Source organism: Callospermophilus lateralis, chromosome 2 (genome assembly GCF_048772815.1).
Source record: "Callospermophilus lateralis isolate mCalLat2 chromosome 2, mCalLat2.hap1, whole genome shotgun sequence".
NCBI classification, from domain to species: domain Eukaryota; kingdom Metazoa; phylum Chordata; class Mammalia; order Rodentia; family Sciuridae; genus Callospermophilus; species Callospermophilus lateralis.
In genome coordinates, this window is record NC_135306.1 from 115,580,386 (window position 1) to 115,607,777 (window position 27,392).

At 42.8% G+C, this 27,392-nt stretch overlaps 1 protein-coding gene across 1 annotated transcript; it reads left to right on the plus strand.

Moving 5' to 3' along the window:
- Positions 1-16,954: 16,954 nt before the first annotated feature.
- On the plus strand, positions 16,955-25,510 carry Plet1 (placenta expressed transcript 1). The gene is made up of 4 exons (XM_076841871.2): positions 16,955-17,039; positions 21,318-21,522; positions 23,131-23,192; positions 25,239-25,510. Exons 1-4 carry the CDS (start codon positions 16,955-16,957, stop codon positions 25,508-25,510), a joined length of 624 nt encoding a protein of 207 aa, XP_076697986.1.
- The last annotated feature ends 1,882 nt before the right edge of the window (positions 25,511-27,392 follow it).

Sequence of the window (27,392 nt, forward strand, 5' to 3'; positions counted from 1 at the left end):
CTTCATGAGGGTTTGCCTTAAAGCAAACATTGGTAATGAAAGAAATAAAAGCATGAGGATCGTGTCATCCTTAGGACCACTGGCAAACACAAGCAAACTCTTAGAGAAAGCTGCTCTTTTCCCCAAAAAGACAACTCGGTGATCACAGAAATATAGCATTTTCATTTCTTAATTTCTGCCCCAAAATATGACTCTGTTTTCTTTAAGAAGCTAAGGCAGTTGACCTTCGGACAGGACACAGTTTATGGGACAAGCAGGCACCCTGCTCTCTAGTGCTTGGTCAGACACTCCAGAAGTTGTTACTGTGCTGCCCCATTTGGCAAGAGGGAAGGGGAGATGTCTGAGCTGGGACCTGAAGGATAGGCGATGCCTGGCAGATAGGAGAGATTGGCAAGGGCTAATTAGTGGAGGGATTTTACGGGCCCTATTCCACAGTCTGGATTTTATCCTATAGATAATGAGGAGCCACAGAAGAATTCCAAGTCCCGGTCTGTGGCATCAGCTTTGCAAGTTAGAACATTCACTCTAAGTGGGGATGAAGGATGGAAAAGACTAGGAGCAGAGACACCAGTTGATAGACACTCTCAGTGTAGCTGAGCAAGAAGTGCCAGGTGCTGCCGCCAGTCAGGGAAGAGCAAGAAGGTAGAGAAAAACAGTGTGGCTCAAGGAGGGTGCGTGCGCCTGCAAGACTTGATAACCAGTCCACCAGGGGTTAGGAGAAGGGCAAGGAGGGCATCTCGAATGCCGGCCTGCCATCTTCCACGTCAGAATACAGGAGGAGAAACAGGTTTGGGAGGAAAGATAATAGCCACCTTGTAGACACGTGGAGTTGGATGTCTCCACAGGATACCCACGTGCGGATGAACAATCATTGGGTCTGGCACCCGTAGAGAGGGCTGGGCTGGAAACAACACAAAGTATTTCCAGTGATCCTGCCATCTCCATTTAATGAGTAAAAAAAAAAAAAAAAAAAAAAGACCTTGGAGAAGTAACTTGTTCAGACTCGCACAGCAGCAAGTCATGGGTGCAGGAGAGAATTCTGACACTACACTGCAGGGGAGGGGAACAGAGGCAGAGGTCACCTCCTGGGAGGGGCAGGAAGGGGTCTTCTAATGGTGATTCCAGGGGTCTGGGGACCATCCGGCTAGAAGCATGCCATGTCTGGAGTCCCATGTCTTCAAAGACAGACTAGTGAATCTGAAAAGTGAGACCTGCTAATTCAGTTATTACCTCAGCCAAGTCACTCTCCCTCCTAGGACTCATTTTCTCAGCTGTCCAACAAAGTTGACAGAGGACCCCCGTGGTCTCTTACAATTCAAACATACAGGATTCAGTAATTTGATTCTAATTTTCTCATTTTTTTTAATAGTTTTCTTTTTCAGTACTGGGGATTGAACCCATGGCCGCATTCATGCTAGGCTAGTACTCCACCACTGCACCACACCCTTACCCCAATTCTTTCATTTTTAAATATAAGCCCAGGACCATTTCTTTTCTAAATACTTTGCTCCTGACTATAATATTAATATGTATTAATTGAGAAAATTTGGTAAAAGGGAAGAACTCAAAAAAAAGTGATAAAAATCATAAATATCACCAGGTAGAGACAACATTGCTAATGTTTTTCTATCATTTCCACTGGTCTTCTTATATTGTGCAAAAAAAAAAAATTGTTGTTGTTTGTTTTTTATGAAAGGAATTAAGTACTAGTACTAGCCAGTATTAACAGCATCTGTGACCTGTTAACCACAAGACCAAGCACTATTTAAACACATCACCAGTCTTTAGAGCAACCCTGTAGGGGAGAGATCAATGCCTCCATTTTACGTAAAAGAAAACTGAAGCATAGCAACAGATAAAGCAACTTGCCTGTGGCCCTATAATCAGTGGGGAACAGACCAGAATTACTACCAACCAGCTTCTGAACTATCCTGTTTTGTGTCTAGTTTGTTGTTGTTGTTTTGTTTTGTTTTTTACTTAACTCATCTTTAACATCTTCCCATTTTTCAAATACTTTCTATACCACATTATTAGAAGTTTATCAGAAGGCTTCAAGATATTAATCACACAGTCCCTTACAGGTTAGCATTTAACATGTTTCCAATTTTCACCATCATGAACAATGCTGGGATCATCTTCATTCCATAATTTTTTTTCCACTCAGCAGCAATAATTTCCTTAGAATAAATTCACAGAAGTTGACTATCTTTGTCAAAGGGCATGTGCATTCTTAAGGCTATTGATCAATAGGGTCAAGGTGCCCTCCAATAAATCCAACAGCTGTTCTTCCTTTAATAATTTGTAAATGTTCCATTTGCCTGCAACCCTATTAATGTTGGAAATGATCTTAGTTTTATTCACTTTCCCTGATGTCATAACTGAACTTTCTTGATTATTAATCAAGTAGCACTTTCTTCTAAAGTCATTGACCATTTCATAGTTCACTTTCATAAGCACTTGGAATACAGGAAATAAAGGAATGGGACCAAAGAGAAAGAAAAAGGAACATCAATTTTATTTATTTAACAAAAACCAAGTTTTGTTTGCATATTTAACATATGCGGGACGTGCTATAGGCACTGCAGGCATTAAAGAGAACAGGAACAAGCAGATTGTGAGCTCCTACTCTGTGCTCAACAGCAGGCACACTAAGTGCCATAAGAGACTCAAAAGAAAATACAATATTTATCCTCCAGGAACTGCAGAGCCAGCTGGGAAGGAAGAAAGCTAACAGGAGAAGATATTTTGAACTGGATTCCTCCCTTTTATCTGTTCTTCCGTGGAAGCGTGTTTCCATGTCCTCTCTGGCTTGGTCGGGACAGTCCCAAACCATTGCTGTTTGCCACATGCCTCTGTTCCCAGATCACCTGAGAGCTCCAGGGTAGGGATGGCATCTGACTCAGTTCCTGTCACAGTGTGTCACAGTGTGTCAGTGATTGATTTAATAATCCTATTCAGTGATGTAGATTCAGAACAGGTGGCCATGTCCCCTACCCACTCCCTGCAGCCCACCCCATGTTAGCACTGGTACCTGAGAGCACCGGCAGCACAAGCCGGGTACTCAGATACAAGGTGACCGGAATCGACATTGAGTTAGCACAAACGACACTAATTTATCCATTTGATTAAATAACCGGCCATGCTCCCTTGAATGGCCAGACAGTTGCTTCTTCACAGGGCTGTGTAGGGATTCAGGGGTTTGGGTTTTGTTTGTTTTTCACTTTCTCATCGCTGATGTTCACATCTCCTGCCTGGCCTTCCAGGCCCCGCAGGCCATGTGATCATCACCAGTCACCTCATCGGGGTATCTGTCTTGGAAAACCAGCTACAATAGTCTGACCACGTCCATCTCATGGACAGCCACCATCCTGTGTTCCCCTTTCACTTGCTGCACTTGGCCCGCCCTCTTGCCAGCTCCATCCCCTTGCCCTGCTCGGAGCAGCCTACACCCAGCCACTGCAAGGTGTCCTTTCCTTTTTCTCTAAGGCATATCTCATAAGGCCACAGGCATTTCCAGAGTTTGCCCAAAGCTTCTAGGACCAGCACAGTGAAATAAATACATGGAATTCAAACACCTATGAGAACGCCACCGACTGGGATTTCAAGGGTGTTTCAAATTAGTGCGGGCTAGATGGGCTGGGAGGAACTAGCTGCCCAAGGGCAGGATTTGAACCTGACTTAAAGTCTAACCAAGATGCTCAGGAGGCTGAGACAGGAGGATCATGAGTTCCAGGCCAGCCTGGGCAATTTAAGAGACTTTGTCTCTTAAAATAAATAAATAGATAGATAGATAGATAAAGCAGGTCAGTAGGATCTAGAATTCAATGATCACATGGGCAGGAGGGACTTGGCTTCCTTCCTCTTCCCTTTCCACACTCCTCAGGGCTTTCAGCATGACAGAAAAGAGATGGATCCTTGTTAGCACAGTAGAGCACTGAAGGAAGACCGGTTTGACATGACTCTGAAGATGCTAGGGGCCTGAGTGCCTCAGGCACCCACAGGCCTCACGGTGGGACCCTGAGAGAGGTCAGCCGATGGAAACATCTAAGAGGACGACTGAGGGAGAGGGAAAGGGTGGACCAGAACTGGAAGGAGGCTCCCAGAGAAGTGGCTCAGAGGTTAAAGTGAAGCATGTGGGGAGACCTTGCTGCATCCTCTGAGTGCCACATTTATCAGTTGATCACCCAGCTCTCTAACTGGCAACTCAATGCCCTCCCCAGGCCACCAAGGACCAAGAAGCCACACTGTGTATCATATCTGTCCTTTATCAGGCAGACCCTGTACCAGGAGTTGCATCTGTGTTACTTCATCAAATGCCACCAGTTACTCTGTGCCCAAGATCCCCATTATCCAGTCTCTCGAGATGAGGTCCCTCTTCCCATCCCAGGCCAGTTCTGTGTTCTCCCCCTTGGGACTTGTCTTCGTCAGTTTTCAACCTCTCCTTCTTTAGGATTCTCTGCTTTAATTATGCTCAAGTTTTAAAGCATTTAAAAAGTAAGAAACTCCCTTCACCTGGCCCAGCCCCCAGCCTCCCTGCACCCGCCTCTCCTTCTCTTCCGCAACCTGTACTGCCCTCCCCACTTCCCCACCTCTGCTTTCCAGTTCGATCCACTGCAGTCTCTGAACTCCTGTGCACCACTTCTTAGTCAAAACCACCAATACCTTCTGATTGCCTAATCCAGTGGGTAATTTTCTATACTTTTCTTACTGTTTCTTTTGACCCTATTGCCTGCTTTCTTGGTCTTGAAACTTTCCAGTCCCCAGTGACTGTAATGAGACTCTTTTTTTTTTAATATTCTTTTAGTTGTTGATAGATAGACCTTTATTTAATTTATCAATATATGGTACTGAGAATGGAACCCAGTGCCTCACACATGCCAGGCAAGTGCGCTACCGCTGAGCCACAGCCCCATGATACTCTTTTTATATCACTGTGAGTCCCTACTTTGGACACCTCTTCCACCCTCCACTTAGTCACTGGGGTTCCCTGTCAATCAGTCCTTATTCTACTGTTTTTTTTGCATCCTAAATAGTATTCTTGGACAATAGCATCCATTGTTGAAATTTTCATTGTCACCTGTATTTTAATAGTATCCTAAATCTATACCCCTGGCCAGAACTTCCTTACTGATCATCAGATTTGCATATATAATTACACACTAGACATTTCCACAGAGACTTGCCAAAGGCACTTCAAACTAGACCCATCTAAAACTGAACTCATCATCTACATCCTTGCCCCAACCCTGCTCCTCCTATGATCCCCATCTTAGTCAAAGGCGCCACCAGCCACCCCTCCAGGCAGGCAAGACACCTGGAGTCATCCCTGACTCCACCCCGTCTTCAGCAGTCTACCTCTGATAACTGCTCTTTTGATTGCCTTATTTTAATAAATCTGTCCCCACCCCTCTAGTTCCATACCTACTATTTTATTATAATTTATCATCACTTACCTGGACTATTGCCAAAGCCTTCTAACTGGATCTAGTTTCAAAGTTTTCACTCTCACATCCATCCCCCCACCCCACCCCCAGTCACAAAAACCATCTATCTAAACTCAGATCTGGCCATGTCACTCTCATGCATTAAAACTCTGTTGCCTATAAATAGGGTTCAAAATTCTTGGCATGACCCATAGGCCTCCCATGACGTGGTCCCTGTTCATTCAATAGCATCAGTGCCTGTCACTGTCTTGATCATGACACGTTAGTCATTCCCTGGTCACACCAGGCTGCTTTGCACCTCCACACTTCCCTCCTCCAGGAACACTCGCCTCACCCTCCTCACCCTCCAAAACAGCTCACCCACCATGGGCACCAAAAATCCTTGATTCCCTTTCTTCTTACTCCTCAGCCATCCTCTGCTTACCTCTGCTTTAGCATTTACCCACTATTTTGAAATGATCTGTTGATGGACTCCTCGCCAGACACCAAACCAAAAACTAGCTATTCGAAAGGAAGGACAACCTACTGGTCTTTGTGTCCTTCCCCTAAGGCTTATCACAATAACTGCCACACATTTGGCCCTCAAAAATATATGGAATTTATTAATTTTCACAGCAGGGCTATGAGGCACGTATTGCAAATGAAAAAAAAAAATCAGACTCAGTAGGTCACATGCTGGTAGATGGGAGGACAGTGATTTGAAACTAACTCTAAAGTCAGGATGTAACTGAGGGTCTTTCAGGTACATGCTGGAAAATATGAGCCAATCACAGAGATGGAAATGAGCATGAGATATCAGTGCTCCATCCCAAGGAGGTGGTCTGTGTGAGGAATCTGTGGAAATGAAGGTGACGGGGAGAAGAAATATGGACTTGAGGCCTTGGCATTGTTGGTTCTAAGCCCTAAAAGGCTAAACTGCCTAGTAGCGCCAGCCAGCGAAATCTAGATGCTGGGCCTGAGCCAGCCAGGGTCCCCATGGATGCTGCAATTCTGCTCCACAACCATCTTCTGTCCTATGCTTATTCAGCCTTTGCTTGCTGAGCAAGTAGATGCCACCTCTCTTGGGCATAAACTTCCAAGTGGTTCCTAGTATAGATTAAAATAGGGAATACCCATGGACTCTTCAGAGGATATTAGAAGAGAAATAAATTTTTACAGACGTATGTGAACAAGAACTAAAGCATCCCTCAGCCTCTCCTGGGAGAACCTGTCCCTCCCCTACTCACCCTCCAGCAGCCTTTCCCAACAACCCAAAATGCAACAGGTAGCCAGAAAAAGAGGCAGAGGCACAAAACAAGGAAACCCCGGGCTCAAGAATCCACAGAATGAAGGGAATAGTCTGAGAAAGCCATAATAAAGGGATTCTGTTAGACATAGCTAAAGGTCCCACACCTGTGTGCATCGGAACGTGGCCCTCCCCCGCACACCTTTTTCAGAGTGCCTACATTGGAAGATGCTTCCTTTTGGACAAGGAAGACAAAGGACTTGGAGTTGGAATAATTCCAGTTAGAGAAAACTAAAAATATCATCTTGTGTTTACAAAACACAGGAGGAGGCAGCAGGGTGTAGATAACAAAGGATAAAGATAGGATGCCCTACTCTATAACCCCATGCCAAACAAAGGGGCAGAACCAGAATGACCTCATCAGCAGGAACTCTGGCAAGAACCCAGGCCAAGAGCCTGCCTTTTGTCCTCATCTGTCCTCTGGGGGTCAAGGCAACCCATCCCGTCACTTCCCCAAAGCGTTCTAGAAACAGGAGAGCTCATTTCCTGCCTGGGGAAAGGACTGGAGCAGGGGACTTCTGGAGCCCTGGGCAGCCTCAGCCCTACCCATATCCTCTATTCACCAAGGGAGACATTCACACATCTGCTCCTAGCCTTGTTTCTGTTCTGCAAACTGAGATAAGGGCCTGCGATTACCAAGTTTCACAAGAGAAGGGAATTTGTTGTCATCCTTCTCCACCTCCCTTTAGCCAGCTCCACCCCAACTCAGCTGCTATGGAGGGCTCACTACCAGCTGGACAGATCACATCCTGGAGCCCCAGTGAAGCACACAGAGCCTTGACTCACTTTTCATTGCTCAAGAAGGGACAAAAGCCTGGGAAACTTGGAGTTCCCCTGTGGAGGAGGTGTGGGCAGCTCCCAGGCACCACCTGAGTGGAATCTCTCCAACAATAAGAAGGAAAACAAACATTTATGGAGAGCTTTCTCTATGCCAGCCATTGTGCCTTACCTGTATTATCTCAATAGAAGCTCCCAGCAACCTTATGAGATGATACTACTACTATCCCTATTTTATGGATGAGGAAATAGACTAGTTTAATACATTGGTTGGAGGTCATGTGGGTAGCAAATGGAAGCACAGAGATACAAACATGGACCTTTCTTCTCCACTTCAGATATCCCTCTCTCATACACCACTCAGAGGAGCCATCTTTATTACCGCCACATATGTCTTCCTTCTCCTTGCATGAATTATGATACTCCCCTTTTGATAGTTGGTCACATTTTCTGGAGCGTAAGCCTCCTGAAGTTAGAATTTTTTTCAGTGCACTTTGGTATATCAAGAACATAAATGCTGGGGCTGGGGATGTGGCTCAAGCGGTAGCGCGCTCTCCTGGCATGCGTGCGGCCCAGGTTCGATCCTCAGCACCACATACAAACAAAGATGTTGTGTCCGCCAATAACTAAAAAAAATAAATAAATATTTAAAAATTCTCTCTCTCTCTCTCTCTCTCTCTCTCTCTCTCTCTCTCTCTTTAAAAAAAAAATCTGTCTTTAAAAAAAAAGTACATAAATGTTAACCAACAAAGTGAAGGATTCAAAACACCATGAGTATTTCGTAAATGCTATTTATTCGTTGTTATTAAAGTTATTAATGTTTCACATACCAGGTAATTCCTCTTCTATAGAGCAAGGTTTCACAATCTCAGCAATATGGACTGTTGGAGCCAGACAAACCTTTGTGTTGGAGACCTCCTGTACATTGCAAAAATGCTCCTGACCCCCCCTACTAAATGCCAGTAGCACTCCCACCCCTGGCTGTGGCACCCCAAAATGCCCCCAGACATTGCCAGATGCTCTTGTGTGACAAAATCACCCCAATTGAGCACTATTGATCCAGTATAAGCAAATAAAATAACACTTATTCTTTCAGAGTACACAGCAAGATAACTTATTCTGTCCACAACAAAACAGCTTTTATTACTCCTAGTAAAAAAATGAAAGTTCTTGAGAATTGCTTATGAAACTCCCAGAATACTAATTTCAGAAAATCAAAGCAATCTTCCTATTATGCCTGAAACAAATCACTATGTGTCTTCTGAGCTTTGTAATGAGATGTCATGAGCTAGTAAGGCCTGTGTTCAAATTCAGCTCCCAATCACTTATTGTAAAAAGATGGAGTAGAAATCAGTATGTGTACATTTCAATTCCTTTACCTATTAATTAATGTCTCTGTTCCTGTAAAATGGGGAGATGGTTCCCAACTATCATAAAAATTAGATACTGGTAAAAGCAACCATCTAGCAAGGTTTGGATCAAGAGGACTTGAAAATAGTCACTTCTCTCAACTCCCCCACTGTTACCAGGCCCTTGAAAGCATCAGGCCTGTCTTATTTCTGTTTTCTTCACTGTTCAGCAGGGCAGTTCTCAAATCTGGCTGCCCCTGAGAATACCGGTGGAGCTTCCAAAAATGCTGATGTCCCAGGGCTGCATACCAACTAAATCCAAATCGCTGGCTTGAAAGCATGTTGTGAGTACTCAGATATTTATTCATGATAAGGTAATATTGCCTTTCATATAATTTTGGTGCCAAAACTTTGATGGTAAGATATTTGTATAATTCTAAAAAAAAATCAATAATATTAATTATCATACATTATAAATCAGCATTCCCAAATGGCTTCCATTATATTTTTAAGAAGAACGTATTCCATTGGAACATTTAAATTTTATTAATTTCTTTTTTTAATATTTTATCTTTTAGTTGTACACAATACCTTTATTTTGTTTATTTATTTTTATGTGGTGCTAAGAATCAAACCCAGGGCCTCGCATGTGCTAGGTGAGTACTCTACCGCTGAGCCACAACCCCAGCCCCAAAATTTTATTAATTTCAATGATCATTTTTAATTATCTTTTACATGCTATAAAAGAAACAAATCTTTGGGGTGGTAATTCTCAACTAAAGAAAATGTTCATAGATGATGACTTTTTACTTCTTAAGTCCATGCTTTCTCAAAATTTGAGGAAATTTTTGAAACTAATGTATCAATAACAAATTACATAAGTGACAAAATTTCTTTGATATGCAAGACTAGAAATACAACCTATTCATTATCAAGAGAGTAGATATTGTCATTTGTTTTTGTTTTTAGGAAAGCTAAGCTGCTACAGAGTACAGTTATGATATTTAAATACTATCCCATGGTATCAAATCTGTACAAAGGAAAAAAAATCACAGTTCACCATTAATGGCAGAAGTTAGTGGCATTTAAGGCAATTAAGTGATCTTCCTGTGACTCAGTTAATCAAATGATACTGAAAAGAGAAGGAATGGGGCAGGACTCAGGCTGGTTTTCCGTAGCTATGTGAGTAGTTGGGCCATCCCTGGGAAGTGCACATGATGGCAGCACCTCATAAACTTCACAGGAGCAGGGACTCTTCTTCCAGGGCCACCACCACACACTCGGAGACACTCGGCAAATATTTCAGAGACAACGAAACCATCTTTCTCCTATTATCTTGATCTTTCTAGCTTTCTTTTCCCTAAGTCCTTAATTTCCTACTTTTTAAAGCTTGTATTTCTATAAGATTTTTTGTAAAGTACTAGAAAATCAATACACTTTTCAAAAACAGAACACAAGGGAAAATCCCCTGGGTAGTGTATTTCCTTGACTTTGCCCCTGGGGACGTGTCTCCATCACACCCTTGTCAGACCACCATGCTAACCCACAGCTCATCCTGGGGGGTACACTCATGCCCCACTGATTAATCTGTCATATTTTTTCACCGCTGAGCTCTCTGGTTTAACAGTAGGGACAATGAATGCAGTTGAATTGCTTAAAAAAATACTACACCTTTCAAAGAAATTTCTAAGCATGGCTAAACAGGAACTCCAAGGAGCCATGTGCTTCCAGGCACTGACCTGGACTCGCTTAGCCCCCTTCAGGGCCCTGCCACGGGTTCCTCTTGGGCAAATTCTTGACTCTCAGGGAAGAAACCACACCAGCTGACCATGTAGTGACGAGCCCTCCGCCTCCTCGGCTGGGAATGTCTTTTCTCCTTCCTCTGCCATGTGTGAATGGAAGCACTGAGCCCTGACTTCTCTTCTTGTCTCATTTCACTTGTTCCCCACCAACTCACTCTCACCAGACCACTACTGCTGCACTCAGCACTTCAGCTGAGATGGATTTCCGCCTTTGGGGTACTACCGACTCTAACATTGGGAAGAGCATCTCAGCACCCTTCCTAAGACACAACCCTCCAGCTCCTACTTTGATGCCAGCCAACCCTGCTTTGTGCCACAGCAACACTAGCATTGCTGGAACAGGATGTGAGGTAAATCTTTTAGATCCCTGGTTTCCAGACTTTGAATCGGAGACCCGGATAAGGTGCTAATTTTTCATTTTGCCAAATAAGAACATTAAGAAAGCAAATAGTTAAAAAGAGGGAAAATCTACTATATAATCTACAAAGAACTTAGCTTCATATAAAAAACACATTCTTACAAAATGTCAAAAAGCTGTAATGTTCGCATAAAAGGCAGGCCTTTAAACTGAATAAAAATTCTACTTTCTTCTTTAAAAGAAATCACTGTTTTGACCTCATTTCTGTCATTCCATGCAGACAAGTGAGCAGTTTTTCAAGCCTGTTACCAGTTTGGAGTTTGGCAACAACTGACCCTAAAGTGTCCCCTAAGGCAAGGTGGTGTTGAGAAGCTCACGTAACCCCTAACTCCAGCCTTCTGACTGCTGAAGCAGACTAGGCAATGTGAGTAAAGCAACCTGCAGATCCCACTGTGCTCTTGACATATGATTTATGAGAAATGAAGCCACAGATGTGAGCACCAGAGAGTCTTGAGCCAAGGTTAACTATGCAATAGTGAACTTCACTCCATGTTCTATAAAATACACAAGGCACGTTAGAATTAAAATGTGCTGCATCTTGACTACATTTGAACGTAAAGTGCTGAGCAGCAAACACAGATCAACTAGAGTGTGGAACTGTGTGGTAGAAGAAAACCCCAGCCAGTGGGAAGGAGGCCGGGACCGAGCCTGTCTTTGGAACCAAGTGGTTCTGTCACTTCGGGCAAGTTGTTTCATCTTTCTGTGCTCAGTTTTCTCAGATGTAAATGTGAGACATACATTAAAATTATTTCTTAGGGCCAGATGAGCCTGAAAATTCTTGATGTAATATAAAATAGTGTGTTCTCTCTCGGAGAATGTATAAGGCATCAAGGAATAAGAAGGATGGTCTGCAAATTCTAAAAGACTGACCACCAAATTACCCCTAAAACACAGGGGTCCTCACAGTGGAATCCTTGAGAGCAAAAAAACCACTGTTTGAGCTAGCGAGCCAAAGGCACAAGTTCATTCATAAAGCAGCACCTGTGAACGTGAGCATCCGTTGTGGGCAAAGGAGCCCCTTCCCCACCCTGGTGGCCCTTCTCCTAGAGCTAGCGCAGTGGCCTGCCATCAGGAAAAACGACCTAGGTAGTCCTGACTTTGCTTCAGGCTTGTTACATTATCTCCTTTAAACCTTGGCAAGATCCTGCAAGGTTGGTATGTATTACCCCCATGATATAAAGAAGTCAGCCAAGGCTCCCACAGGTTAAGTACAGGTATCTTACAAGGAACAGGATTCAAACTCAGGCCCCTCAGGCTCTGAGGCCTGCACTCTTTCCCCCGTGTTTGCCACGTAGGGTTCTTCACACTTCTCTCTCACTCAGGAGACAGATGTAAATCCCAGAGTTCCTCAGACAGATGACTCCTGCCTCCACCAGTGGTCATTTCGGTGACTTTAAAGGAAACTCCCTTTAGACTTTGACCTTACAAGACCAGCTCTAGTCTCTGATAGCTATCCATCCCAGGGAGACCAGCCATAACTCAGGTGCTCAGCAGCTTCCTTTGGCATGAAGAACTCCAGTCTGTAAGCTCCAGGCAGACTGGCAAGTTTGGGGTACACAGTGGTCTTAAAACCTGGTGTTTCCAACTTGAATGATTAGTCTGACATCCAGTTCCAACCCAGTTTACTCAGATCAGCTGCTAAGCCCTTTCCAACTTGAATGATTAGTCTGACATCCAGTTCCAACCCAGTTTACTCAGATCAGCTGCTAAGGTCGGACTGGGTCCCTGGACCCTACCTGTTAGAAACGAGGACTGTCGGGCCCCACTCCAGACCCTCTGAATCAGAGTGCATGTTAACATTCTGCTCCCTGTGACCGGGATGCACATTAATGTTTTAAAAGCACTGCTCTAGAATTACCTAGGAGGTTTTTTTTTAAGTGTGAATTTGCAAGGACTAGAGTCCAGAATTCTAGAGAAAGGGGTGGAGGAGTAGAGGGAGGCCTTCAAAATGTCTATTTAAAAAAAAACTTAGTTTTCTTTTGGTCCCACATCCTAAGAGAAATCAAACCCCTTTCTGGCTAGAATCAAAGAACAACTTTTGTTTTTGTTTTTGCTTTTGTTTTTGTTTTTTTGTCAATGGCTTCTCCTATAACTAGTAGACACTGCCTCCTCCCTAGGGGTAATGCCAGACTCTTCACAAAGGCTCTTAGACTGAGCGCAATAAATGAATGTAGCAATGCTGCTGAAATCAGAGCTTTCTCTTCCCGGTTGTTCCCCATTCTCCCTGTTCCCAGTCATCAAGGAGGTTTAGCCTATCATCCCCCTATCAATAACAGGACTCTTGTGTTTTATTTTCTCCTGATCCACTGCCTCAATCTGGTACAAGTGAAGGAAGGAAGGAAGGGAGGGAGAGAGGGAGGAGAGAGAAGGAGGGAACAAAAGAAATTAACATGTTAAAAATCTGTATGTCAGGCCCATCCCATCCTCCAAAGCAGTTTACATATATTTCCCAATTAATATACATAAAAAGATTTAAGATTGATATTTTTGCTCCAGTTTTCAGAAATGGACACTTTGTAGGTGGACTTCAGGGGCAGAGCACGTACTTAGCATGCTCAAGGTCTGGATTTAATTCTAGCACAGAGGGTAGAGAGGTGAACAGTGGAGACAAAAGTTTAAGTAGGTTAAAGGTTCTCCCAAAGCCAGGATTCTGAACAGATATAATACTTAAGCCCTGACACAATCCTTCTACTATCCAACTTGCCTGCATGACTAAAATATTTATTGTGAGATAATTCACATACCACAAAATTCAACTCAGGGGTTTTTAGTATATTCACAAGGTTATAATATCATAATCACTATTTCCAGAACATTTTCTTTACCCCTAAAATAAACCCCCCAAAAATTAGCAGTCATTTTCCTTTCACCCTTTCCCCTAGTACCTGGAAACCACTTTCTATCTCCATGAATTTGCATAATCTGGATATTTTGTGTAAACGAAATCACACAATATGTGGTCTTTTGTGTCTGGCTTCTTTCACTCAGCATAATCTTTTTAAGGTTTACCCATGTTGTAGCATGTATCAGTATTTCATTCCTTTCCCATAGCTGTATAATAGTCCATTGCATAGACATACCACATTTTGTTTCTCCATTCACAAGTAGATGGATAAAGGATTGTTTCCACTTTTTGGCTATTTTGAATAATGTTTCTATAAACATTCATGCAGAAGTTTTTGCATGGACATATGCTTTTATTTGGGGGAGGCATATACCTAGCAGTGGAATCCTTTGACTGTATAGTATGAACTCCATGTCTAATTTTCTGAAGAAATTTCAAACTGTTTTTTAAAATAATTGCATCATTTTATATTCCCCACCAGCAATGCATGAGGATTTCAGTGTCTCCATATCTTTGCCAACACTTGTTATTCTGTGTTATTTTGATTATGGTCTGTAAAGTAGTATCTGATTGTATGGTATCGTGTGTGTGTGTGTGTGTGTGTGTGTGTGGAACCTAGGGCCTTGTGAATACTAGGCAAGTGCTCTACAACAGTCCTTTTTTTTTTTTTTTTTTTTTTTTTTTTTTTTTTTTTTTTTGAGATAGTCTCATTAAGTTGCCAGAACTCCCCTTGAACTTTAAATTTTAACCTCGGTCTCCCAAGCAGCTAGAATTCTAGGATCACCACCACACCCAGCTTGAGCATTTGTATTTCTTTTTGGAGAAAGTGTTCAAATCCTTTGCCATTTAATTAGATTATATGTCTTCTTCTGTTGAGTTACAAATGTTCTTTATATATTCTGGATAGTAGGCCCTTACAGATACATGATTTGCAAATATCATCTCCCATGTTTTAAGTTCTCTTTTTCACTCATAGTACCCTTTGAAGTACAAAACCTTTCAGTTTTGATAAAGTTAAATTTACCTATTTTATTTTCTTTGCTTATTTTTGCTTTAGGCATCATACCTAATAAACCACTGCCTAAACTAAGGTCATGAAAATTTACATCTACAATTTTTTCTAAGAATTTCATAGTTTCACATTTAGTTCCTTGATTCATCTGGAATTAATTTTTAACAGCATAAGGCAGGGGTCCAGCTTCATTCTTTTGCATGTGGAAGTCCAGTTGTCCCAAGACCATCTTTGCTAAGTGCTTCTCTGTGTTTATTTTAGGGCATGCCTTAGACCAGGTAGGCACCTGGTCAGGTGGGCAGTTTACAACTCTGCTTTAACCTTCACCTCCTGCCTGTCAAAGCTTCAAGTTCAGCCAAATGGGAGAGACATTTCTTGGGTATTTCCTGGGCATGTTCGTAGCCCCACACAAGCACATGGCTTTCAGGATTCCCAAGAATTTGTTTGAACTTTTTAAAGCCCACTGTGGACTTCTCATCCTCTAGTCTTTTCTTTTGATTTTTGCTCAGTCTCTTGTTCGTCCCAAAGGAATCATTGCCTCAGGAAGTGGCAAATGTTTAAAAATTCCTGCTGATTTTTTTCATGTTTTTATTAGCATATTATATTTATGCATACTATTTGGGTTCATTCTGACATAATCATATTGATTTTTTTTTACAAAAATCATAGTGATAAGACTGTTCACACAGAGAAAGTTCTGAGTCAGGTGAAATAAAGACAAACTCAGAATTCAACTTTACGAAGCAACTTCCAAATACTGATACATAGTGGCAGTTCTCTACGATGCGAGGTTTTTGGAAAGGCCCAAGCCCATGCTGTCCCCTTCCCTTGGCTGCTATTTTGCTGGTCTTCACAGTTACCATAGGTATAAGGTTGTTTGCTTACAAGGCCCCCATAGAGATGGGGCCAGGGAGTAGGTTAAAATGCCTCAAGGCTTACTGTTCTTGGTGATATCCAACCACTTTTTTTAAATGAATATTTGTAGATTGTTGCAGGACTTTGTTTAATTTCCAGAGTTCTAAAAAAGTTGATCTTGGCCAGTGTTCTTATGGTTTTATGGAGGAATGGCTTTATCAGAGGTCCTCACTCTATTACTTTAAGTTCTTTTCTCGAAGGACCACTTTATAAATATTACCTTGATTCAATCCTACATTCTGGGGGTATTTTTGTTTTGTTTTGTTTGTTTGTACTCACAAAGTACCCTATTTCTTTCCTCTTTTCTCCTTCAGTGAGTAAATTATGAAATTCAGAGGGGAGATGTGAAAAAAATCCTATTTCCTGATTTTTTTTTCTCTTTAATAGTTTCCTTGTATTATGGCACTATGGACCAAAGTGTCAGGAACAAGGTGGACCTAAGCTGTTTCCTTCCAAAGAAATAAAGAAAAATCTATATTCAGTCTTTCTGGCTCTGTACCAGTCATGAAATGAACTCGAGATTGGAGACATTTCAATTAAGGAGGATTGGAAAAGGATGTGTAATAATTCAACAAAAGAGGGCTCCTGCACCCAGATTTCTTGCAGGAGAAAGAACAGAGCTTTTAAACAGACCAAGTATGTGGTAATTACTTGTGTGAATTTCCCTCCGTTGGTGTTGAACACTTCTCAACTGCTTTCCCCAAATAGCAGATGCTGAGATGAGTGAGAGCAAAATGAAACTCTAAGTTGAACATTTCCCTTCTTGAGGAAAACTGGAGTAAGTAGGTAAAGGATCATTAGGGACAGGTGACTAGCAACTGGTGATTCATCATTGCTAGTGATGTCTTGAACCAAATTCCAGAAGGCAGTGTGCTTCCAGGAGGGTGGGACAAAGATTTGCATGTCTGACGTCATGCAGAAGCTCAGCCCCAGAGCATATAAACAGGGGAGCGGTCTTTGTCAGCCTCACCAGTGCCAGGCCCAGCCACTTCCAAATACAGCAAGGCCATGGCAGTCCCCCGATCCATGTTGCTACAACTGGGGCTGTCTCTGTGCTGTGCACTATACTTTTCTTCTGCCAGCCCTACACATTACAAAGACAACTGCATGGTCTTTGACACATTCGTCACCACCAACAACTCCAACATCACAGTCACCCCAGACGTCTTTGAGAACAACACAAACTACACAGGTGAGTAAAAGTCATTCTTTCTGCTGTCCCTTGTTCTCTGAGGGGTATGAGTCACAGGTTCAGAGCACACCCCTCCTTCCCTGCTTTCAGTTACGCAAAATATATGTTTTTAAATTGGTCGGGAAGTGAGGGAAGAAAGAGAAAGAACAATAACTATGTGAGAAAGTGGACCAAGGGGACTATTTCTGCAGGTTCCCTGGACTACAGAGGCATGGCAGTCCAAGGCCCAGATTAACTAAGCCCAGCAAAAGCACACCTGGCACAAATTCTCTGACAAATAAAATGGGCATTTTTATCATTTTAAGGGACATAACTGCATTGCGGTATCTAGTCTTTTTTTACATCCATTTGACAAAACAGTGACGCAGTGATGATCATACAATTCCAGGAGGCCTCATTTGCATTTAACCTAATGGGCAAAAAATCTTACCAACTAGACAGATGGGGAAAACATCACCATCCCACTTTATATGTGAGAAACTCGGAGCTGAAAGAGGTTAAATGCTGTGCTCAGGGTCTCACTGCTAGCCGGTGGCTGAACCAGCTCTTGATTCTTGGTCTTTCTATTCTTAATCCAATGTTTTCCTTAGAAGTATCTAGAAAGTATTTTATAAATCCCCTTTGGGGAATCAGTCAAACTCAGAAGTCAAGGAACATGCTCTCTGTCCTGGATTGAACCTAGTAACCCCAGTACCACACACACAAAAAAAAGAATGGGGGTTCTAATTAGTTTCATGAGGCAGCAACAATGTTTGACATGATGCTTTATATGTAAGAATGTATTTCGTCCACAGACTGAGGCACAAATGCTAAGTGACTTCCTCAGGCCACAGGGCACCTGGAACTGTGGAGCTGGGATATGAACCAGAGACCTGACCCTGACTGCACATCTCTTAATTACAGAAATGAGAGCCAACACTCTTTACTATGTGCTGGGTACTATCTAAGGGATATTATTGTCCCGTGAGAATGGAGGCACAGAGAAGTTCAAAATTTCCCTAAGGTCACTAGAACGTAACAGAACTAATATTTGATCCTAAATAACAAGATCTGTCTAGCTTCAGATCCAGTCTTCTTATCCCCTATGATATCCCGCCTCTCTTAAAAGTCTAACCACATCTTGCAGAGAACTCAGGGTGACAGCTGCACTCACAGTCTCCAGATTCTTGACCTCAGCAGGTGAAAAACCATGGCATGCCTTCACACACTCAGCCTAGCTTATCTGTTCTTTCCACTCTTTCCTGGGGACCGCCACTAAGGGCTTGAGTTGTGAGGGGGCTAACTAGGTCCCACTCCCTCAGGCAGTGGATCTCATTCTAGCATGGCAGGGAGGATAGTATAATATAATGAGTACCAAGTAAGTATGTGCCTGAATCAAGGATTCATGGGCATTGTGGCAAGAAGGCCAGCAGGGCCCTGATGTCATATGCTGTCCCAGGGGGTGAAGGATTTTGTTAGTGAAGTAGGAAAATGAGAAGCTTACCATGTGAAGACCCTGTGGAGACATGGCAGATTTCTGAAAGGAGGGCCACAGGAAGACAAGGTGATCCACTGGGGGAAAAGGCAATCACAGTGTTTACAGAGGCACCAGCAGGAGCCAGGAAGAGGGAAGGGGAAAAGAATGAGGGTTCCTTGAATGTTTTCCCATCTATGCACATTATCAGATTCCACCTCAGAAGGGACATGTGAGGTCTCTGTGGCAATCTAACTCGTGATGGGAATACTTTTAAGTTGAAGATCAAAATCCTCTACCCACAGGGATAAGAAGAGCCAGATTCCACACCAACAACTACCCAGCAGGCTCCGTGGCTGCCTTTGTAGATCATCACTGCCAGGACTCAGGGCTTCTAGGGACTTTGAGTAAATGCCGACCCAAGCCAACTGCTTTCCTTATTTTGGTTTCAGAATTCTTTTTACATTTGAGCATTGTGTCGACATTAGTAAGACAAGTATAAATGACTTGGCAGATACCAAGAGACAGTCACAGCTCAGGCAATATCTTAGAACAGGTTCCCTGGGTCTATTTTGATCTTAGGAGAGAAAAACCCTTAATACAGTGGCATTTACTCTGAGCCTGTGCTGGGTCAGCATCTGCCTTTATTTTTTTTTCCTCTTTGGGCAAGAGGGATATGATTTGCTGGCCTTTCTTTCTTAACTTGCAGTTTAAAGTACCACATCAGATGGACAACTTCTAAAATCAATCAGCAAGCAGTTATTTTTTTGCCCTCCAGGTGCCCAGAACTGGGATGGCCAGATACTGACACAGATGAAACCTCAAAGCATCATTTAGTTCTCAACTTTACAGTAAAAGATGTAAATGTTTCAGGTGTGAGAGGAAAAGTGGGCTAAATTGGTCCAGAGAAGGGACATGGGCAGGATGTTGGAGTAGAAGAGGGGATGGGAAGAAGGGAAGGATTCCAGACAGCAGCCAGACATGAATGAAGGCCAGAGCCAGGGATGGGCCCGGAGTGGGCTAGGTACATTTGCAGAAAGGGGAGAAATTATTCCTAGAGCAGAATACAAAGAGCAGAATGAAGCTTGGTTTTAGGGTCCTGAAAACCATGTGCTGGGTATTATTATTGACCAGACAGAAGCAGAAATATTTAAAAAAAAAAAAGCAGGAATGTTTCAATGTTTTAGAAGGAGGAACACTTGCACAGGTATGTGTCCTGGTGCACAGGTTGTGGGAGAAAGTCTGGTCTGGCCACAGTGTTGTAAGGCAGCCTGAGGGAGAAAAGCTTGAGGCCAGAAATCCAGGGATACAGGTGCCTAGGAAGGGAGAAAAGAGGGTTTAATCCAGAGTGAAAGGGGGAAAGTAGAAAGAACAGGCAAGAACACATTCTTAGAGAACCAACAGAGTTAATGACTATCTGAATGATATCATCATGCGTCACCTTCCTCCATGATGTAGGACAAATGTTAGGGCTCCCTGAGCAAGTCGGGGCTGGTGGAATTGGATCAGCTGATTTTGATTGGCAAAGCAAACAACTAGCCAAGAGAAATGTAGTGTGCTAAAAATAATCACATCTGCAATTTATTTAACATCCACAATGTGTTAGATTTTAACATTCTTCTCTTTAATCTTTCCAGGAACCTCTCTAGATAGGTATCATGATCCCAGATAATGAGGGGTAATGTCCTTATCCCCAAACCCAGAGCAGGTGTAAAGTGGCCAATCAAGAAATGGGTGTAGTGTGGATGAACACTAAGAAACCAAGGCTCAAAGGTGACACAGCCTGCTGCTGAGTTTTAGAGCTAGAATTCAGTTCAGGACTGTTTGAGCTACATGATCCACTTTCTTTATTCTGTGATGAAGTCTTTGAAGGCATTCAGGTGGTGAGAGATCCCTGCAGACAACATCAGCCTAATACTGAGAATTCATTCATGAGCCATCTTCTAAGGCAGGAAATGGAGAGATTGAAATATTCTCTTCAAATTTTCTCCCCCAATACATATCAGAATGCTGAAATTAACAGGTATCAGCAAGGTCCTTGTAAGTAAATGCCAGGCTTGGTCACAAGGGAAGACTCATCTGAGCAGAGAATAAGCCTAAGGAGTTATTTGACAGGTATTTAGTTTAGGTCTCTGTTGTCTCGGAGCCCCCCACCCAACCTCACCCCCTTCCCATACCTTCAACATCAGAGCCCCAAAGCATCAGCACTCCTGGGATGTACTTTGCTTTTACTTAGCAACAGTATTATATTCCTGGAGCACATCTCAAGAGTCCACCTGACACTTTCACATCCATTAACCGTCCTCACACTCCCCTGGAGGAGGCCAAGCCAGCTCAGCTCAGAAAGGTTTGGAAGTTTATTCCTAGGATCCCACCCCTCTGTAGCAAACCAAGGCTAGAGGACAGGTCTTTTAATCACCTTTCACTGTAGAAAATTTGGAAACACACCAAAAAAAAAAAAAAAAAAGCACTAAGAAAATTAAAAACATCTAATCACTATCAAGAAGTCACCACAGTTAACACAGTTAACATCTCAATGTATTTCCTTCCAGACATTCTTCAACTTTTTCAAAAACAGTACCATGCTTTATGTACCCATTCTTTTTTAAAAAAATTTTTTATTCTACTTATGTACTTATTTATTCTTATGTAGTGTTGAGAATCGAACCAGTGCCTCACACATTCTAGGCAAGCGCTCTACACTGAGCCACAACCCAGTCCATCTATGTACCCAAGTGTCTTTCCTCACACTTATTTTGATTTCGTGCCCCATGCCCTGGCCCACACTGCAGGTGTCTGATGGTTTTCTCTCTCTTTTCTCCTAGTATGGGTTCCTGTGAACGACAACGACAGCGCTGTGGTCCTGCAGGCCTTTGACAAGAACAAAGCCCACTCAGTGGGCTTCTGGCAGGACGCAGATGAGGACTGCAACGGCAGCGCCCTGTATCACGAGACCAGCTTCAAGCACCCACTCCTCAAGGCAAACTGGATAGTCTCTGGTTCTGAAGACTTAACTGAAGTTGAGCTGCAGTAAGTACTTGTCTCACTTTGCTTTGGGCTTTTAGACTTTTATTTGGGTCTTTGCAGTTTTACATTGACCCAGAGGATTAAAGCACAATCTGGATGCAACGCAGAAAAACCAGAAGTGGTGCTTCTTTTCTGCTTACCATTCTCTGCCATGCCTTTTACCTGTGCATATGCATACAGGCATGCACGTGCATGCATGTGCATACACACACACACACACACACCACCACCACCACCACCACCACCACACCAGTTATGTTCCACATAAACAGAGAAAACTGGGCACCATTTTTCTTTCAGATTCTCTATATGCAAACTAGAGAATCACTATTTAAAACACAGATTCATTTTGGAAACAGCGTATTAACAGGAAGGTGGTGATTGTGTAATAGAACAGGTTTCCCACTGTCACAGAAAATGGATGCCATCAGATTCTGAGGTGAGGCTACTTAAAGCTAGCATGACATTTGAACAACAAACCTTCCTCCCAGCTCTGGATTTGATATGAGCTTTACCTTAGGAACCAAGTGCTGGGATGTGTTTGTGTTCTCAGGTTGTCATTTTGTACTGAAAGGGCAGGCCTGACTACCAGGCTATGTCCACTGTGATCAGCCCAGTTTCTGGCAGCTGGTGACCCTGATGGTGAGTCTGTTGGGCTGTTTTGCTCTCGCCAGTCATGCTCTGGCCTGGTCTGACTTAATTGGTTTCGGAGGAGGGACTACAATGCCCACAGGGTGACATACAGGAGCAGAAGCCCAAGGGAACTGCTACTGTTCAGCCTCACAATGACAGCAGTTGCTTAGAAGCCAGCCAAGCCTAATTAGAATAAGAACTTTCCTCCCATCTCACCTCATTAAAGCCTCCACACCCCATGCAACAACAGAAAAAGGACTAAAATGACAATCTGCAAGGGAAACAGCACAATCCCACTGACAGCCTGGTTTCAAACCCCTCTAACTCACACACCCACTAGAACACGCCAGCCTCTACTCATTCACAATGTACACGCTACTCTCATGGCCTTGATGGGCAAGACTGACTCTAAGGGAGGGAAAGACAGGACATAGGTGACTCCACTGTGGTGGGCATTGAGCTGAGTAGGGCAGAAAGGGAAGGTGAGGAGGTCCCAGCCAGTGGGAGTTCACTGTGAGGTCAGAGAGACAAAGTCCAGACACCTCAGCTTCCCCTGTACTTCTCCCCTGATGGAGATCTGTCTGGGTTAGAAACAGGGAGAAATGACTTCATAGAAAAAGTTACTATTGAGCCTATAGACAGGTACAGCCAGGAGACATGTCACCAGGTGTTATAGACAGAGCAACTGTCTTGAACAAAGATGAGAGACGTGTACTAGCCTGTGAGGAATTCAGCCTGGTGAAGACGGCGGGGATGGGGAATGGGAAAGGCTGTCTGGAAGTAAGACCTTGAAGGATACTAGTCAAGACAACATATAGCAGACTGATATTGAATGATCTGCTAATTGTGTCGTGGAGAAAGTCAGCACAAAAGAGGTGAAGAGGGTGGGGTGCCCAGGAAAGGCAGAGATGTGAGCTGAACTTGTGTATCCTGCAGCTGAGATCCTCACCATCTGTCTCACTAATTTTCCCTCCACAGAGTCTTCATTGTCAATCTCAACCGGACGGCTACACTTTCTTCTCTGAAACTAGGAGGAAAAGGTGAGTTCCTCTGAGGCCCATTTGCATTTTTAGCAGTATACTCAATTGGCCAGGAAAATTACTTTGGGGGGCGGCTAGGAAAAAAAGGCACTGCTTATTATGTATTACCCAGATATCAATTGAGTATCCCAGTACCTAGGAACCTCTATAAGATTTGCTCAAACTCTTATCTCATGCCCTTTGCAAAATAAAGCCCTCACCAAGATCTCTATAAATTCCTAAAGGCCTTATAGTCTCCTAGTTACTGTAACTCCAAACTCCTATTTCCATAGGATCTGTTTTTATCCAATATCACATAGACATCTATATGAAAATCAGCATCCTTTTCCATTTTCACAGAGAATCTCCTCCCACACAGAGCCTTCATTGGGTAAACAATTGGCCAAAGAATGTCAAATGGGGGTAAGGATGGGAGTGGAAAGTTATACCAAAAAAAGTTGTTATTATAGAAATATCGATAATTTTTCTGGATGCAGTGGTACATGTCTATAATTCCAGTAACTCAGGAGGCTAAGGCAAGAGGATCTACATTTAGAAACCAGACAGCAATTTGGGGAGACCCTTATCAATTTAGCAAGACCCAACCTCACCTCTTCCTGAGATTCCTCACCTATCTTCTCCCTTCTTTGTCCCCTTCCTTTTCTCTTGCCTCCTTGTACTTTTAACTCCCAGTAGGGAGTTAAACTCAAGAAAGGAAGTTCAGAAAACATGCAACTTGCCTAAGATGACACAGAAAATCTAGAGCAAAACAAGATCTTCCATTCTACATTTTATACTGTTTTTCACTTTTCTCACACTTACATCAAAACTAAAAAAAGATAATCTTGTCCGATGAAATGTTTAAACATAAGATTCACCCAAGAATGAGAGACATTAGTCTTTCTCAGTGTCCAGATAACAGGACTTCCTCAGGAGCCCAGAGCACTGAAAGACATCCAGCATGCTGCCTATTTTCCTGCCAGTCATGCTTTGCAAAATGTGCTCAAAGGGAATAATTATTTCCAACAACAAATTTTAAAGTGATTATGCCTAATGAAACTATTATATGAAAGTCTTCATTGTTTCCTTGGTGGCTTTCCCTCTATGAGAGAACTGGGATGTTATTTTCTTCCTGGAGGACATTTTTGAGATGAATACTTATGTAAATGCTAAGAAGGGGAGGGGAAGTTTGTTTCTAATTAGGCCCCCCTAGCTTTATGTTAATAAAAATGCAGTTTAAAAAAAAAAAAAGAAAAAGAAAGTGGTTATGTTCCAACTCTTTGGCTCCACAAAATGCCAGAGAATATTTGTCCTAGGGAAATGTTAAATGAGATAAGTCAATGCCACCAAACTGGAAAGCACACCCCACGCGGGTGGAAGACTGCCTTGGTCTGGGTGAATTATTGGACATTGCCCTTCTTCCTCGTCTTGTAGTTCCCTCTGTGGTCCACTCAAACCCTACTACTGCCAAGTTCTAATTTTTCTAGGATCAGACAAGCCCCCAGGACTACAAGTCTGGCTTTCTCTGTAAGACAACCTCAGAGAACCCATGCCTGGTCATGTCCCTGCATGTGAAAATGACCAGAGTTTCACAAACCAGAGCCAGGGGTTTCCATTAGTTTTAAAGCAGTTAAAGGTCTAAATGATACCAACTTCTCTCAAGTTCTTGACATTAGCAAGAAGAATAAAGGTCTGCCACTCTGGATCATATTTGCCCTGATTAATCTAATATTAAAGACATAAAGACATCTGAGGGCAGACTACCCGCCCCAACAATAAATTCAGCAGTCATATTTATTCAGTAGGTCTCCCCCGCACCTTGCAGGGCTGTGCACACCTCAGGGTGGAGGCTTATTTTTGTACTTAACACTCTACCCCGAGCTGTCCCCTCCTCTGCACATATCTGGCACTGGAGAGTGTTGACTGCATTTTACTCACGAACTCTGGTGCCGGAATTCTGTCAGGTGAGCTTCTTTTTTCCTGGTGCCCACCCACCATGCAGCAGAGGTTCTGAGGTCATCAGTTTTTTTTGTTTGTTTGTTTGTTTGTTTGTTTATTTTTTTCCAGTGACAGCCACACCCTGGACCTCCAACCACGTGAATAGCCTGACCACAATCCCGACCATAACCAAGACCACAGCCAAGACCACAACCAATACCACCACCAAGACCATCACCATGACTACAAACATGACTACCAACATGACTACCACCATGACTACATCCAGGACCACAACCCTAGCCACAACGAAAAGCTTGGCCGTCAGAGCACTCAGCAGTCCCATTGCAGGTGCCATCCACATCCTGCTTGTTTTTCTCACCAGCAAACTCCTCTTCTAAAGCAAACAGTGATTGCTCCACCGGCAGCGCATCCCTCCATGCTCAGCTCCCATGCCTGCCACGGCTGGACTGTGTGAGTGAAGGCTCCGCATTCTCCAGTGTGCACCCCACTGCCTCTGCCTCAGACCACAGACCTAGGGCACTCACTGGTGTATCTGGGTCACACAGATGTTCAACTGGGTCTTTCAGGACACAAATTATGCTTTTTGTAAATACTTAGACCTCCTCTGACTATCACCTGGAGTTCTGCCTCTCAGTTTAACACGTTGACAGCCAACCTGAGCTTTTGTTCATTACCAAAGGATTCCTTTGCACTCCCCCCACACCCCCACCCCAGTTTCTGGGGGAAGAACCCTTTCTCAATCTCAATCTCAACCCAATCTCAGATTTCTGATCAAACCTGCTCAGGTAACTCATGGATGAAAGGGAAAGGAGAAATAGTCCTGAAGCTACTGGCAGCTTCCATTCTTATTCACACCAGTAGCTTTTGAAGGGCAAGAGCATAAGAAGATACAATGTCTGAACAGGAAAAAAATGACAGGAAAAATTATGTCAAAAAGGCATTTTTTTCCTAAGTTACACCAAGTAAATGATACTCCAAATAAACTTGATGAATGTGTTAAATTCAAAGATAAGTCTTTAATGAATGATTAATCTAAAAAAAACAGAGAATTCTAGTTTTATTCATTTATGTATTAAAAAATTTATGGAATGAGTGTGTGTATGTCTTCAAGGTCAAACCTAAGGATAAATTTATCTCGGTTTTCATTTTCCCAAGTACAAACTTGTCATTTTCCTCTTAGTAGTTTTGCACTAAAAAAAAGGGGGGTGGGGAGCAAAATACAATATTTATAGTACAATATAAAACAACAACAACAAAAAAAAAAACATGGCATTTCCAGTAACAGGCTTAAAATAAGCAGCAAAGTTTTCTTTTAATAAGTATGCTAAGTTCCAGGGTGCCAGCACTCTCTCCTGATCCCTAAAATCATGTGCCTTGTGCAAGTTTGGACTCCATGTTTCCCTCTCCTCCTTAGAACATTCGGATGATATTCCTTACCACTCCCTGTTGTTTAGGACTGAAGAAAGCCCCACTGCAAATACTCAAGTCTGCTTATTCATTAAGGCTTGGCTTCATGAGTAACCTGCCACAGAGATAGGTTGGCTGTGATTCTTTTCTAGTGTCCAAAGAGGTCACTAAACAATTAATTTTCCCATCCAAAAATTTCCATCTACTAATTTAGGGGCTGGGAAAAGTGGTGTGCTCCTAAGCTCTTCAGAGGTAATACTCCTGAATTTGGTGCCACACCAACCTGAGGGAGAAATAACAATGGTTCCTGCAAAAGGCTGAGCAATTTTATGGGATGAGGAAGAGCCCATAAACATCCATTTGTCAACATTTCTCTTACACTTCATGATTATTAATATTTAACACCATAAGAAACATACTAGTTTTTATACTATAAAAGTTCCTGCTTCGGTAAATATTTCAACCCTCTCCCCTTAGAAAATATATAAAAAGAATGCTACCACACTGTAGTCCATATGTATAACACTTTTCTGATCTCGACAATGGCCAGCCCCTAATGCTTTAGGTTCAATTATCAACAAATATATATGGAGCACCTACTACCTGCTACATATTGTTCTAGGCTCTTGCATAAGGCGAAGATCCCTTCCCCAGTGGATCCCAGCCTCAAACTTTCCTCATAAAGTTTTCAATTCTTAAACATCTTCTATGTACAAATGCTGTTAAGTGCTTTTACACATGCCACAGGTAATATCCTCACACAAACACACTTACCTGATGATTATCGATATTTTTAAAGATAAAAAAAAAAAAAGACTGAAGTTCAGAGAAGTCATGTAAGTGGCCTCAGTC